The sequence below is a fragment of the Cucurbita pepo genome, chromosome LG04, assembly GCF_002806865.2.
Source record: "Cucurbita pepo subsp. pepo cultivar mu-cu-16 chromosome LG04, ASM280686v2, whole genome shotgun sequence".
In the NCBI taxonomy this organism is placed as follows: Eukaryota; Viridiplantae; Streptophyta; class Magnoliopsida; order Cucurbitales; family Cucurbitaceae; genus Cucurbita; species Cucurbita pepo.
Window position 1 is genome coordinate 11,639,500 of NC_036641.1, and position 11,410 is coordinate 11,650,909.

The window sequence follows — 11,410 nt, forward strand, 5'->3', positions numbered from 1 at the left end:
CATGATATTTGTCGTAATTCCTAAAAATTCAAAATTAAATTCAAAATTAAAACATTAAAATATGAAAAGATATAAAGTTGAGCTTGGGATGCGGCCTATATTTATTTATTTATTATTTTTTCCCTCATTTTAACCCAATTAATTACATAAATTTATTTATTTTTTATTGTTTTTAGTTTACTATCCTAATATTTAATATTAAGCTAACATTATGTCTACTATTCGACGTCTAAGCATTTATCAGCTGATTAAATATTATGTCATATTAACGAGCTGATCATATCATAATGATCATTTAATATATAATGTAATGTATTATGTTTATAACAATATTTCAATTAGGTTAAAAATGTCGTATTAACTTTTACCGAAGTAAAATTTACTACATTTATAGTAAAAAAAAAAAAAAATACCGATCTTACAAAATTAGGGTAGATTTTGAATTTTGTTCGTGGCCCTAGTTTGCACCGTCATTGATCCATCCGACGGCCCAGATTTCTCCAGCTTCTCTCCATATATTCTCATATTCTTGAAAACCTCCCACCGTACGGATCAGAAAAACCTGCTAGGGTTTTAGCATCGCAACGAGAGTGAAGAAGAAGAAGAAGAAGAAGGTTCGTTCTACATTTCACTCAATCGTCTCTGTTTTTGCGTTTTCTTTACACGTTATTTTGCTACTTGTTTATGCTTTACTGATTGATGCGGTCACGCGCGTGTGTATTGAGGGTATTGGACATTTGATCGATGGTTTCTTACTCTAATTGGTGTTATTTTTTTGGTTTATGGGTTGGGAACTAGAGGAAATGATGGCAGAAATATGCGATGAGTCTTATCTCTCTCGCCTTTTGCGTATTTGATTTTTTTCATCACGGACTGTTTTCTGTTGCGTGTTGATTTGGTTTAAAGGGTCTGTTTTGTTATGGATGAACTGGTTTCGGTGGTAAGGATCATCTTATTGAGCTTGATACGTTTCTATTAAACACCTAACAGAGCTTATGCACGTTGGCGCTCAAAGGAAACGTTATGAGCGTTATTACGTCGGTTTCAGTCATCGCTAGTGTTCGTTTATGGTCCATTTCTGTTTAGTCGGTTTTGGTATGTTCTTGCGATGAGTTATGTTGCGACGGTGTTCTCTGTTCTCTTAACTTGTCATAAACCTCAGTGGCCCGTAATTTGAGGAACATAACAGCTTTCTTTGTTGTCTCTGATATTGTGATCGAATCATTTTCATTTATTTCTTTCAGGTTGCATCTGAATGGCTTTCCTAAGTAAGGTTGGAAATATTCTAAGGCAGGGTGCAAATAAGAGGATTGGATCGGATTTGCAGGCTTCCAGTTTGTCTATCTGTCAAGCTGTACGATGGATGTCTTCCATGCAAAGTTCAAAACTTTTTGTCGGAGGTTTCTTAGAAAAGTTGTTTTTTTTTTCTTCAAGGAACATTAAGTCACCAATTTCTTTTTCTTTATATTGTGCTTGTACGCATGCTTATGATGCAGGTATTTCATTCAGCACTGATGATCAAAGTCTGAGGGAAGCCTTTACTAAATATGGGGAAGTAGTTGAAGGTATATTACCATTCCCCAACTTGTTTACCATGTGTGGTTGAAGGTTATTTTAGAAGTATCTTTCTTCCAATTTTTAACATGGCTTATTGTTATTGTAAAATCAATTTATGTAAAGTTGCATGCTTTTGAACATTCCACAGCAGAGTAATACTAAGATTTATCTTTACACAACAAAAATGAACATGTTATAAACATACTTTTGGAACCCGTATGATGGAATCTGCTCAAGGGATTATGTTTCTCTGGAGGGTTGGAGCTGGATATTACTTGACGTGCTAGTGGAGTGTGTGAAGTCTGAATTTAGTAATAACTGTTGTTTTCCTTGTTTACCCTGTTTTTTTTTCCTTGCCCCGTGACAGCTAGGATCATTGTGGACCGCGAAACTGGAAGATCTAGAGGATTTGGATTTGTGACTTATACCTCCAGTGAGGAGGCCTCTAGTGCCATCCAGGCATTGGATGGACAGGTAATGATTCAGTTGTCGGCTCAATGTGATTAAAAAGGATGATGCATTGTTTTATATTCATATGCTTTTATATGCTGTAATCTGATTAAAAAGGATGATGAAGTGTTAATTCAAGAACGTCAGCTGTCTGCTTTCTTTTCCTTTTCCTGATTGTGCTTTCATGTTACTTGTTTGGCCTTCGAATCTATTGGAACCAAGCATTGTTTAAAATTAACTGCCTAATTTATGGCGATGCATTTTTTAGTTGATTTATTCTGGTTCTCAATATTTGCTAAACTCAGAAAGTTCGATGACTTGATTTATTTTATTTCAAACAGGATCTTCATGGTCGTCGCGTTAGGGTGAATTATGCTAATGATAGAAGCCGTGGTGTGGGTGGTGGCGGCTATGGTGGTGGTGGTGGCTATGGTGGCGGCGGCTATGGTGGCGGTGGTGCTGGGGGCTATGGTGGCGGTGGTGCTGGGGGCTATGGTGGCGGTGGTGCTGGGGGATATGGCGGTGGTGGGAGTGGAGGTTATGGTGATGGTAGTGGTGGATTCTCCACGACAGGATATAGTTCCGGTGGTAACTATACGAACAATTTTGGCGGTGGTAGCCAAGGAAGTGGAGGAAACTATGGCAACGAGTTTGCCAGTGACAGCCGTGGAAGTGTTGGCACAGGTGGTGGCTTTGGTGGGAATGATGCTGGCTACAACGCCAGCAATTTTTCTGGTGGAGACAGTGGAAACTATAACGTCAGTGGCGGGGGCGGCGACTATTTTTCCAACCGCGGGTCTGAAGAAAGCTCTGGTTTTGGAGGATTTACCGGTGGGGATCAATTTAGCAGCAAAGAAACAGACACCATGAATGCACCTGGAAGTGGCCTAGGGGAGCAACTCGAAGGAAATGATAGAGACGAAGACGACGACGACGCAAATGACTTTGCTAAAAGAGCCTGATAGATGATATTGGATGTTTGGTTATAGCCATGTTGGACCTTCCTCGATGATCAGTGTTCCTATGTATTTTCAATTTGGTTTCTCACTGACAAATTAGTTTTGTCCCATCTCTATTAGAAGCCATTCTCAATTATATCCTAGCTCTTAAATCTGTTACTCACGACAGAATTTTGCCATAATCAAATTCTATGACACTGTTATTAGTAGTGGTGAAGATCCAAGTTGTTTGTGGCTTGTAGTTGCTACAAACCATTGTTCATCTTTTCATTGTTGGATGCATTTTTAGAAAGTGCTTTAAATAAAGTGTCATCAATGACCAAAGGAAGGCTCTTGCAGAACAATAATAATTCATGGTAATGTTGGGTGTTTTACACTAATGATTGATCAGTATTACATTATGGTTCAGACGTCTTTATCCATTGAAAACAGCCATCTTTGTGCATTCAGAACCACAGGGGATCCCTTTCTGGTTTTCTCCACTATCTGCTTTATCAACTGCTTCTCCATCTCATCATCATAATCACTGCTCTCATCTCCATCATTTGACTGCTGAACCTTGTAATCACAATCCTTCATTTTCTCCTTAACAAGTATCCTACTGAGGCTTGTCGGGATTGAAAATCGATGACCGTTTGTGGCGGTGTTGCTTTGTCGATGCTTACTTTCGTCGACTGCTGATGGTGGACACACGAGCTCTTCTTCGGAGTCATCCGTATCGATCAACTCATTATATGCCTCATTGTAGGCATCCAGAGCTTCTCCCGCTAAATTCATAACAAGAGGTTGAGCAGTAAGACTTTCTTCACTAGATGAATGTACCAGTTCACTTGAGGTGAATCCTTTCCAAGAAGTGATCTGCTTGGTTTCGACCCTCTGAAGTTTCCTCTCGCTATTCTCAAGGGCTGTTTCGAGTTCTCTCACACGTGATTCAAGTCTCGATTGGATTACTTCGTGTAGTCGCAAGCTAAGCTCCCAGGGTGAAACTGTGTGGTTACCTGAAGAAGCAATCTCACTGTCAACTTGAATTTCATGAAGCTGAGTAGCACTTAGCCCATTGATAATGTCAGCTCTCAACACACCTTCAGAGAAATCTACTGCAAATTCTTGTTCAAGCTGCAAAAGAAATTGCTCCATATCAACACAAAACAATGAGTACCACTAAATATCATCGTTTTTGCTAATAAACTAAGCAGGTGTAAGGTGAACAGTTCCTCTTCCTCGTTCGTGGCTCAAAACATACCATGTCGACCAATCTTTATGCATACATCACATGCCCTCTTTCAAAGCGATCCATAAACTATGTCGTCGTAAGTTTTACGTATAAACAACATCGGATATATATACTTTTAAGTTTGTGAATTAAGGATCAAACCATAAAGATAAGCAGAACCAAAAGGAATTGACCACAACAAGAACTCATCATTTGAACATTTGAGTTCTAGAGAAAGAACCTATATTCAAAAGAGCAAGAACAACGAACTATGTTCTTCAAAGGGAGCATCTACTAAACCAAATCTGAATGATATGCTTAAACTTGGAAACAGAAAATTAACATCACAGTGAGATAATGAGACGTTATGTATGTGTATGTACCGAAAGAAAAAACGTTCAATAAATAGACACCAATTACCTCATGAAGATCAGAAAATCGTTGATCTGTACTCGACGTATGGGTATTAAGTCCCAATCTCTGGAGTTCTGCTTCAAGCTCAGCTTCAATTTTACTCAGAGATTCTGACCCCTCTTCAGCGTTTTGTTCGAATAATTCCTTATCATCAGATTTAGCCGAAGAATCGAGATTCCGTTCTCTCCTACCGAAGAACGAATTTTCAGATATGTCTAGTGATTCACAATTCTCATTTGAAAGCTCCTTCACTGTTACAGAGTCCTTCATCTCAAGTTCCTCTTGTAGATCTTGAACCAAGTTTTGAGTATGCTTTAATAACTCTTTGAGCTTGTCTATTTCTCGCTTATTTGCCACGTAAGATGATATTAAGCCGATCGAAAATCCAAGATAGAATGGAAGCATTCGATCTGATGAAAACAATAAAATGTAAATTTAAGCACAATTAGGCAAATGGTAACCAATTAACAATACTGATAATGAACATCACAACAGCTCAGAACAAAGAAATTTCAATCTTTAAAGGTTACGAGTTCGAGATAAAAAAGGCGTTTAGAACGAAAAAGAATTTAGCAACCCTGAAGTTATCTAATTAAAAGTCACCTTCTCCATGGAGGAGCTTCTCATTATGCATTTGACTGCCACTGCTTGCTCCACCTTGTCTCCTTTCTCCCTTGATGTTTATCATCTCATAGTTCTTCAAAGACTGTATTTTGGGAAGCAAAGGTAATCCACACACATTTCTGTTCTTTTCAATCAATGGCTCTTTATGGAAGTTACTTGCATCCATATCGACCTGAACACTAAAAGAGTCCCTAGCTGCCCGGCTGGCCATCCGGGTTCCACCGTTTACAACGAGCTGCCTCCTGGTTGATTCAGATGGTGATTGAAACGAATGTAGGATATACTCTTCCATTTCAACGTGTTCCTTGTAAAGATGAGACAACACACAACTATCTAACGAACTAAGCGGTCTAATAAATCTCCCACACGAACGTTTACGTCTAAGAGAACCTATTTTCCTCACAGTAGGCCGAAACCAGTTCAATTCTCTAGAAGATGAACAAGGTAGCTGATCAGTAATATTATCGTCCATATTCGCATTCATACTACTTCTATGGCCAAATGCTTGAGGGTCCTTACTCAATGATAATTCCAGTGGCAAATCGGATACTCGAAGATCGTTATAGTCCTGGTAATTCCCCAAACTTTCCATCTTTTCACAATCAAAACCATTTGTAGAAGCCACATTGAATAGACTTGTATCAAAATCTCTCTCATTCAAAACCTCTCCTTCATCAGGCAGGATATCTCTAATTACTTTCGTTCTTCGAGCTGTTTCGTGGAAGGGATGATCCAGAGATCCTACTTCCTCATTAATCGAATTCCTAGAAGACATTTGAGATGAGCTATTCCCATCCCTCAACAGTTTCTGCCAATACTTGGCTAAGTATCCAGCACCAGCAGCAGTAGCAACTACCCACAAGTCCATTTCAGCACACTCCCTTCCACAACCAAAGACTCTAGCCAAATTCCACAATCCTAATCTCCCCTTTTGTTCTAACTCCCATTACAGCAAGCCCAGTGAATCATACAAGCAAAACCCTATTGCACAAAGAAAAAACAAAGCTAAAACAGCATAGCATTCCCCATTTTTTATGCGTAGAAATGAAACCTAGGCGACATCTATACCTTGAAATTAACCAGGAGCTATACCCAGCGGCCTCAAATACAGACTTGAATTCATTGGCAGCAAAATTTAACAGTACAAATTACTCATGAACCTAGAAGAAATAAACGATTTCGAGCAGACAGAGAGATTGAACAGAATCAAATATAAAGTTCAAGGCCGCATTTCCTTCACAATCTCTAGAGAATCAAGCTATATCATAGAAAAAATCAAGGCTACCCAGAAGCCATTTCTTAATAGGCATCCAATTTTGGCTCAACCCAATAAACGAACACAAAAAAACCCACAGCCCACCAACAAAAAGGAAAGAATCTCAACCAAGAAATACCCATTTGAGAACAGCCCTTCTGGCGCAGAACCCACCAACGCAATCGCAGATTTCCATAATCAAGGGAATGTAAAGGAAGCTGACAAAATGGTGGCGGAGACGGTAGAAGAACATGGCGAAAAATGGGTCCACGGAAATCTAGTTCCTAAAGAGATTGAAAATCCAGGAGGCCCCAGAAGACGTGCCGAGCGAAGAAATGCGAGCTTTGGAGGTGTCGTAATCGTCGTCGCGGCGGTTGTTGAAATGGCCCGAAGAATAAGACCGGCTGCCCTGTTATCTACTAAGAAGGTAAACCAATGGCAATAACCAAGGCCCCGTCTACAGTACAAATACAAATCATAAATTTTCTTTTCCTTTTTATTTAAAAAAAAAAAAAAATTCACTTTTAATTTAAAACATTATCCAATTTTTGTGATTAAAAAAGTTTCCATTTAAACAATTTGTAATAATAATAATATAACAAAAGAAATACATTTGCTAAAATGATTTTTAAATCCTTATGGCAACAACCAAATATTAATTTCATTCAATACCTCAGTTTAGCATAGGTTAGGGTTATTGACCTTGTGGGTTGTAAATTTAAATATTTTTCCCTTAATAACGCAATATTATTAAAAAAATAATTTTATCATAATTGAGCACATAAAATATCTTTTTTTTTTCTAAGGTTAAATATTCGGTATATATATATATATATATATATATATATCTTGCTATTTGAAAAAGGAGATGTATTCTATTTCAAAGTTGACTTTTGGAACATTTTTCGTGATCATATGTACCAAATATTAAATAATGAATCTTCCTAATACATGTATTATCATTAATGCATGAATAATCTAATACCTAAATGAATTTAACTCTTGTCGCTCCAATGTATCCAATATACATTTTCTTAATTTATCTAGAAAAAATTGGCCATAAATTCTAAATAGAAATATTTGAGATGAATTAATATATAATTTAAAATTTTATTACCAAGAATTAAAGAATGGCAAAAAAAAAAAAAAAAAAAAAAAAAAAAAAAAAAAAAAAAAAAAAAAAAAANAAAAGAAAAAAAAAAGATATACGTTAATTACTTAATTAGGTTATTAAGATGGCTGATTAATTAAGCAAACCCACTTTTTGGCTTTTGGAATTTGTCATTTATTATATTATAAAAATACAGAAAATTGGGTTTGGAAAGAAAAATGCTGTGGCTTTTGGCTTTCTTTCTAACATTTTCTTTGGAAAAAAAAAAAGAAAACACCATAACTTCATTCATTTGGAAAGCCATGTGTATCGTAAAAAATCTTTCTGGAAAAATCATGATTAAGTTTAAAGTTTAACCTTTAAACCTTTCTTTTTAGGGCAGAGAACCTATGGTTGTTTTGAATGTGCATGAAACTAGTTTTGAGTGATTTACATTAGTTGTGTAAGTGAAGCGTGAGTGATTTACATTAGTTGTGTAAGTGATGCGGGTGCTAGGTGGGTGACAGTAACAGATCGTTGCTCTATTCATTCTGCACGTGTTGATCTTGTGTCCATTGCACAGGTTGATATGCACATTATCTAGTATCTATTGTTTACGGCTAATTTTTCGTCTTAAAACCAAATATATATTCTCCAAATACCATCCTTGCTTCTTCTCCGGCCTAGAAGTTGAGCTCCCAATTCTCGATCAAATATAGCCCTTTTCATCAATACTGAAAACCGTCTTTTACTTTGGATGGTGGAAGCCAAGACCCTTAAAAGTCTCTATGCTCTAGTACAAATATTCATAGAAATAATTAGGGTAAGGATGTAAAATTCAATGGCATTGAAGAATTATTTATGGAAGTTCCTTGTGTGACTGCAGAAATAGGTACCACACTGCCAAAGAGTATTAGAAACTTGTCCATCCAAACCAACCTTCTTCCACCCTAATGAATGAGAGCATTTTAGAACTGTAAAAAGGTAAAATTTGTGTATTGAGAAGAAAGATGCATCATAGTTCCAATCCTTGTTCATACACCAGAGTTTCACACATTTCCAAACATGATAATGAAAACTTCTATAGCCATAGAGAAAGCAAGCAATACAAGATGTAAGAATCAAGGAGGATGCATCTCAGAAAAAATATGTGCTACTCAAGGGAGTTGATCAAATCTACAAAATTGAAGACCAACCAGTCAGCTTTTGCTGCAACGTTTTCTCGATGTTGAACACCGGCATAACAAATAAACAAGTCAGCGCCTCCTGGTTTACGAGCCTACATCGAAAAGAATATGCGTTGGAATTAGAAGAATGATCAAGCTTCAACTTGCTTGCAAATATAAGTGATTAGCGAACCCAGGCTCAAGGGTCCGAAAAGTTTACTGCACAATCAGCTCAATTGGGCCATAGGTAAGGTCGGTATAACAAACATCTTAAATCAACTAAAACCACGAAGAATAAACAAAATCTAACATCAAGCAAGAACTATCGAGCTTGGAAGTGGAAGTCATTTGTGTTGAGGATTGTTGGAAGAGAGTCCCACATTGTGGCTAATTAAGGGGATGATCATGGGTTTATAAGTAAGGAATACATTTCCATTGGTACGAGGCCTTTTGGGGAAACTAAAAGTAAATAGAATCCTCAAATGTCGAACAAAGAAGTTGTGAGTCTCGAAGGTGTGGTAAAAAATGACTCAAGTGGCGAACAAATGGTGTACTTTGCTCGAGGGCTCCAGAGAAAGGAGTCAAGCCTCGATTAAGGGGAGGCTGTTCGAGGGCCCCATATACCCCTCAGGGGAGGCTCTATGGTGTACTTTATTCGAGGGGATAATTGTTGGGAAGGAGTCTCACATTGGCTAATTAAGGGGATGAACATAGGTTTACAAGTAAGGAATACATCTCCATTGGTACGAGGCCTTTTGGGGAAACCAAAAGCAAAGCCATGAGAGTTTATGCTCAAAGTGGACAATATTATACCATTGTAGAGAGTCGTAGTTCCTAACAATTTGCCTATGAAGGATTAGCTAGGAACAGGGAACTATGACTGTTTAGCAATTTAAGATATTTTATAAGAAAAACAATTGCTGTAATTCACGTTTTGAGACTCAGATGTCTCTTCTCACCTCAAGATCAGTTGCACCATCCCCGGTCATGACCAACGTCTTGTATCCACGAGCCTGCAAAACCACCCGAATCAAATTTGCATTCGAAAATCAACAGCACGTCTTACCAAAAGCAATGATTCTACCTTCCTCAGTTGTTGCACTGCAGTTGCTTTCCCCCCACTCCTTGAAGTAGGCTCATTTTCGTCGAACCCAATGAATTCACCCTTGCTTCCGAAAAGCAATTGGTTGGCAAAAATATTCTCATGTGGAATCCCAAGAATTGATGCAACAGGCTTCACACAAAGTAGCTCGTTGATTAATAATAATAAACATCAATTCCTCATTAATTTTCCAATAACTAACATTAGAAGTTAGTTAGTTCTTCATGAAATATGAGAGGCTCACTACAATTAATCATAAACTTACATTGATCATTTGACGAAAACCTCCGGAAATCAGATATACGTCAATGTTGTTAGCTTTTAGCTTTTTAACTAATTCATCTATACCTGGAGAAAGCCTGAAGAGCAACAATCAGCACTATGAAAAATAGGACCAAGTAATCCTACCTTTTATGAGTCAGCTGGAAGATTAGGAGCACAGATGATCTAATGCTGTTTTCAAATATTTTACAGCAAATGGAAACTCTTGTTTAAAGAATTAACACATAAAATACTTCACACTCAAGACCAAGAGGTCATAGGTTTGAATCTCCCCCTCTAAATATAGTTGAAAAAAAAAAACAAAAAAGAAAACTTCACATTCAATGAAAAGTTTTCATGCTTTGTTTACCATCCAAACGGGCGGCTGTTCAAATAAAAAAATTTAGACAAACAAACTTGCTGCTGTTAATATATTAAACAATATCTGGGTGCCATTGGAGCTTAATGGTCCCATATTAAGAACATTAGTGATCTAAAGAGTAGCTATCTACAAAATAAAAATGTAAAATAAGCATCCTGCATTACATTAAGAACAAGTCAGAAAGGAATATGATAAAACAAAACATCATTTGATGTAACCAGAAAAGCAGGGACGGCAATGGATGCCATGGACCAAGTATTAGTATCTTTTACAAATTTTTGAAGTCTTATAAACAGAAAGCATCTTAGATTGTTCTATAGTCATGTATGAGCAACATCCCTCTTTTTGGAAAAAGTTAATGCACATGTAAAACAACCCCATACCTTGGAGGTCTCTTAGCGAGAAATTCCTCGAGTTGGGAAAGTGAAGGGTTAAACAAAGATAGCCTAGCAGCCAAAGCAACCTCAAATGGAACAGAGCCACCCATTGCCCTGAGGAGGACATACAAATCTCAGTTAAATGAAAATCCAAGGAGGCCAATTAAATCATGTAAAAAACAAGAAAATCAAACCTAGCAGTCCATTCTGCAACAGCCTCTCCAGCTCCACAGAAATCCGCTAATTCATCAATGCCCTCATCTACACAAACTGTGCTATCAACATCAAAGCATACTGCATTTGCACTTTTCCACAGCTCCAACACCTCTGATAGATAGTAAAATATGAGAGAACAATTACCAACTGAGTGAGATGAAAGAATATATCTCGATTGAGTTGAGGAACTCAAGAACAACAAAGTTTGATCATTGGGTAAAACAAGTCAGCAGTGAGCACCATCTCTTTTTAAAATTTCCATCCGAACTCATATATAGTGATTTCACTGCTGAAATAACAAAATTTCCCTTGGCAGTTCATTTTGACCACCCCCCCCCCCCCCC

General features: G+C 37.4%; 3 protein-coding genes across 10 annotated transcripts in view; 1 reads left to right on the top strand and 2 right to left on the bottom strand.

Moving 5' to 3' along the window:
- Positions 1–509: 509 nt before the first annotated feature.
- Positions 510–3,183, top strand: LOC111793271 (glycine-rich RNA-binding protein 2, mitochondrial-like). 3 transcript variants are annotated; one of them, XM_023675080.1, is made up of 5 exons: positions 510–603; positions 1,243–1,400; positions 1,497–1,565; positions 1,925–2,031; positions 2,349–3,183. In XM_023675080.1, exons 2-5 carry the CDS (start codon positions 1,256–1,258, stop codon positions 2,967–2,969), a joined length of 942 nt encoding a protein of 313 aa, XP_023530848.1. In that variant the 5' UTR covers positions 510–603; positions 1,243–1,255; the 3' UTR covers positions 2,970–3,183. The 3 variants fall into 3 exon arrangements, with proteins under 3 accessions (XP_023530848.1, XP_023530847.1, XP_023530849.1); XM_023675079.1 differs by having other exon boundaries at positions 515–614; positions 1,245–1,400; XM_023675081.1 differs by lacking the exon at positions 510–603 and adding an exon at positions 1,003–1,095 and having other exon boundaries at positions 1,245–1,400.
- A 79-nt stretch (positions 3,184–3,262) lies between these two features.
- On the bottom strand, positions 3,263–6,126 carry LOC111793270. The gene is made up of 3 exons (XM_023675077.1): positions 5,197–6,126; positions 4,600–5,003; positions 3,263–4,082 (listed from the first exon to the last, which is right to left on the bottom strand). Exons 1-3 carry the CDS (start codon positions 6,083–6,085, stop codon positions 3,372–3,374), a joined length of 2,004 nt encoding a protein of 667 aa, XP_023530845.1. The 5' UTR covers positions 6,086–6,126; the 3' UTR covers positions 3,263–3,371.
- A 2,402-nt stretch (positions 6,127–8,528) lies between these two features.
- LOC111793273 (phosphoserine phosphatase, chloroplastic) overlaps positions 8,529–11,410 on the bottom strand; it is a 4,160-nt gene continuing 1,278 nt past the window's right edge. For all 6 annotated transcript variants that reach the window (XM_023675087.1, XM_023675086.1, XM_023675084.1 and 3 more), the window contains exons 3-8: positions 11,045–11,177; positions 10,857–10,964; positions 10,096–10,189; positions 9,813–9,962; positions 9,688–9,741; positions 8,529–8,841 (exon numbers count right to left, since the gene is read on the bottom strand). In XM_023675087.1, the coding sequence (XP_023530855.1) occupies positions 8,716–8,841; positions 9,688–9,741; positions 9,813–9,962; positions 10,096–10,189; positions 10,857–10,964; positions 11,045–11,177 (665 nt within the window). In that variant the 3' untranslated portion in view covers positions 8,529–8,715. The remainder of the gene's footprint in view (positions 8,842–9,687; positions 9,742–9,812; positions 9,963–10,095; positions 10,190–10,856; positions 10,965–11,044; positions 11,178–11,410) is intronic.

What these genes read in the sequence shown, in the direction of transcription:
- LOC111793271 (XM_023675080.1), top strand. Translation starts at nt 1,256, where the DNA reads ATGGCTTTCCTAAGTAAGGTTGGAAATATTCTAAGGCAGGGTGCAAAT. An exon ending in ATATGGGGAAGTAGTTGAAG is followed by an intron (nt 1,566 to 1,924) that starts GTATATTACCAT and finishes GCCCCGTGACAG; the next exon opens with CTAGGATCATTGTGGACCGC. An exon ending in TCCAGGCATTGGATGGACAG is followed by an intron (nt 2,032 to 2,348) that starts GTAATGATTCAG and finishes TATTTCAAACAG; the next exon opens with GATCTTCATGGTCGTCGCGT.
- LOC111793270 (XM_023675077.1), bottom strand. Translation starts at nt 6,085, where the DNA reads ATGGACTTGTGGGTAGTTGCTACTGCTGCTGGTGCTGGATACTTAGCC. An exon ending in GAAGCTCCTCCATGGAGAAG is followed by an intron (nt 5,004 to 5,196) that starts GTGACTTTTAAT and finishes TGTTTTCATCAG; the next exon opens with ATCGAATGCTTCCATTCTAT. An exon ending in GATTTTCTGATCTTCATGAG is followed by an intron (nt 4,083 to 4,599) that starts GTAATTGGTGTC and finishes TTTCTTTTGCAG; the next exon opens with CTTGAACAAGAATTTGCAGT.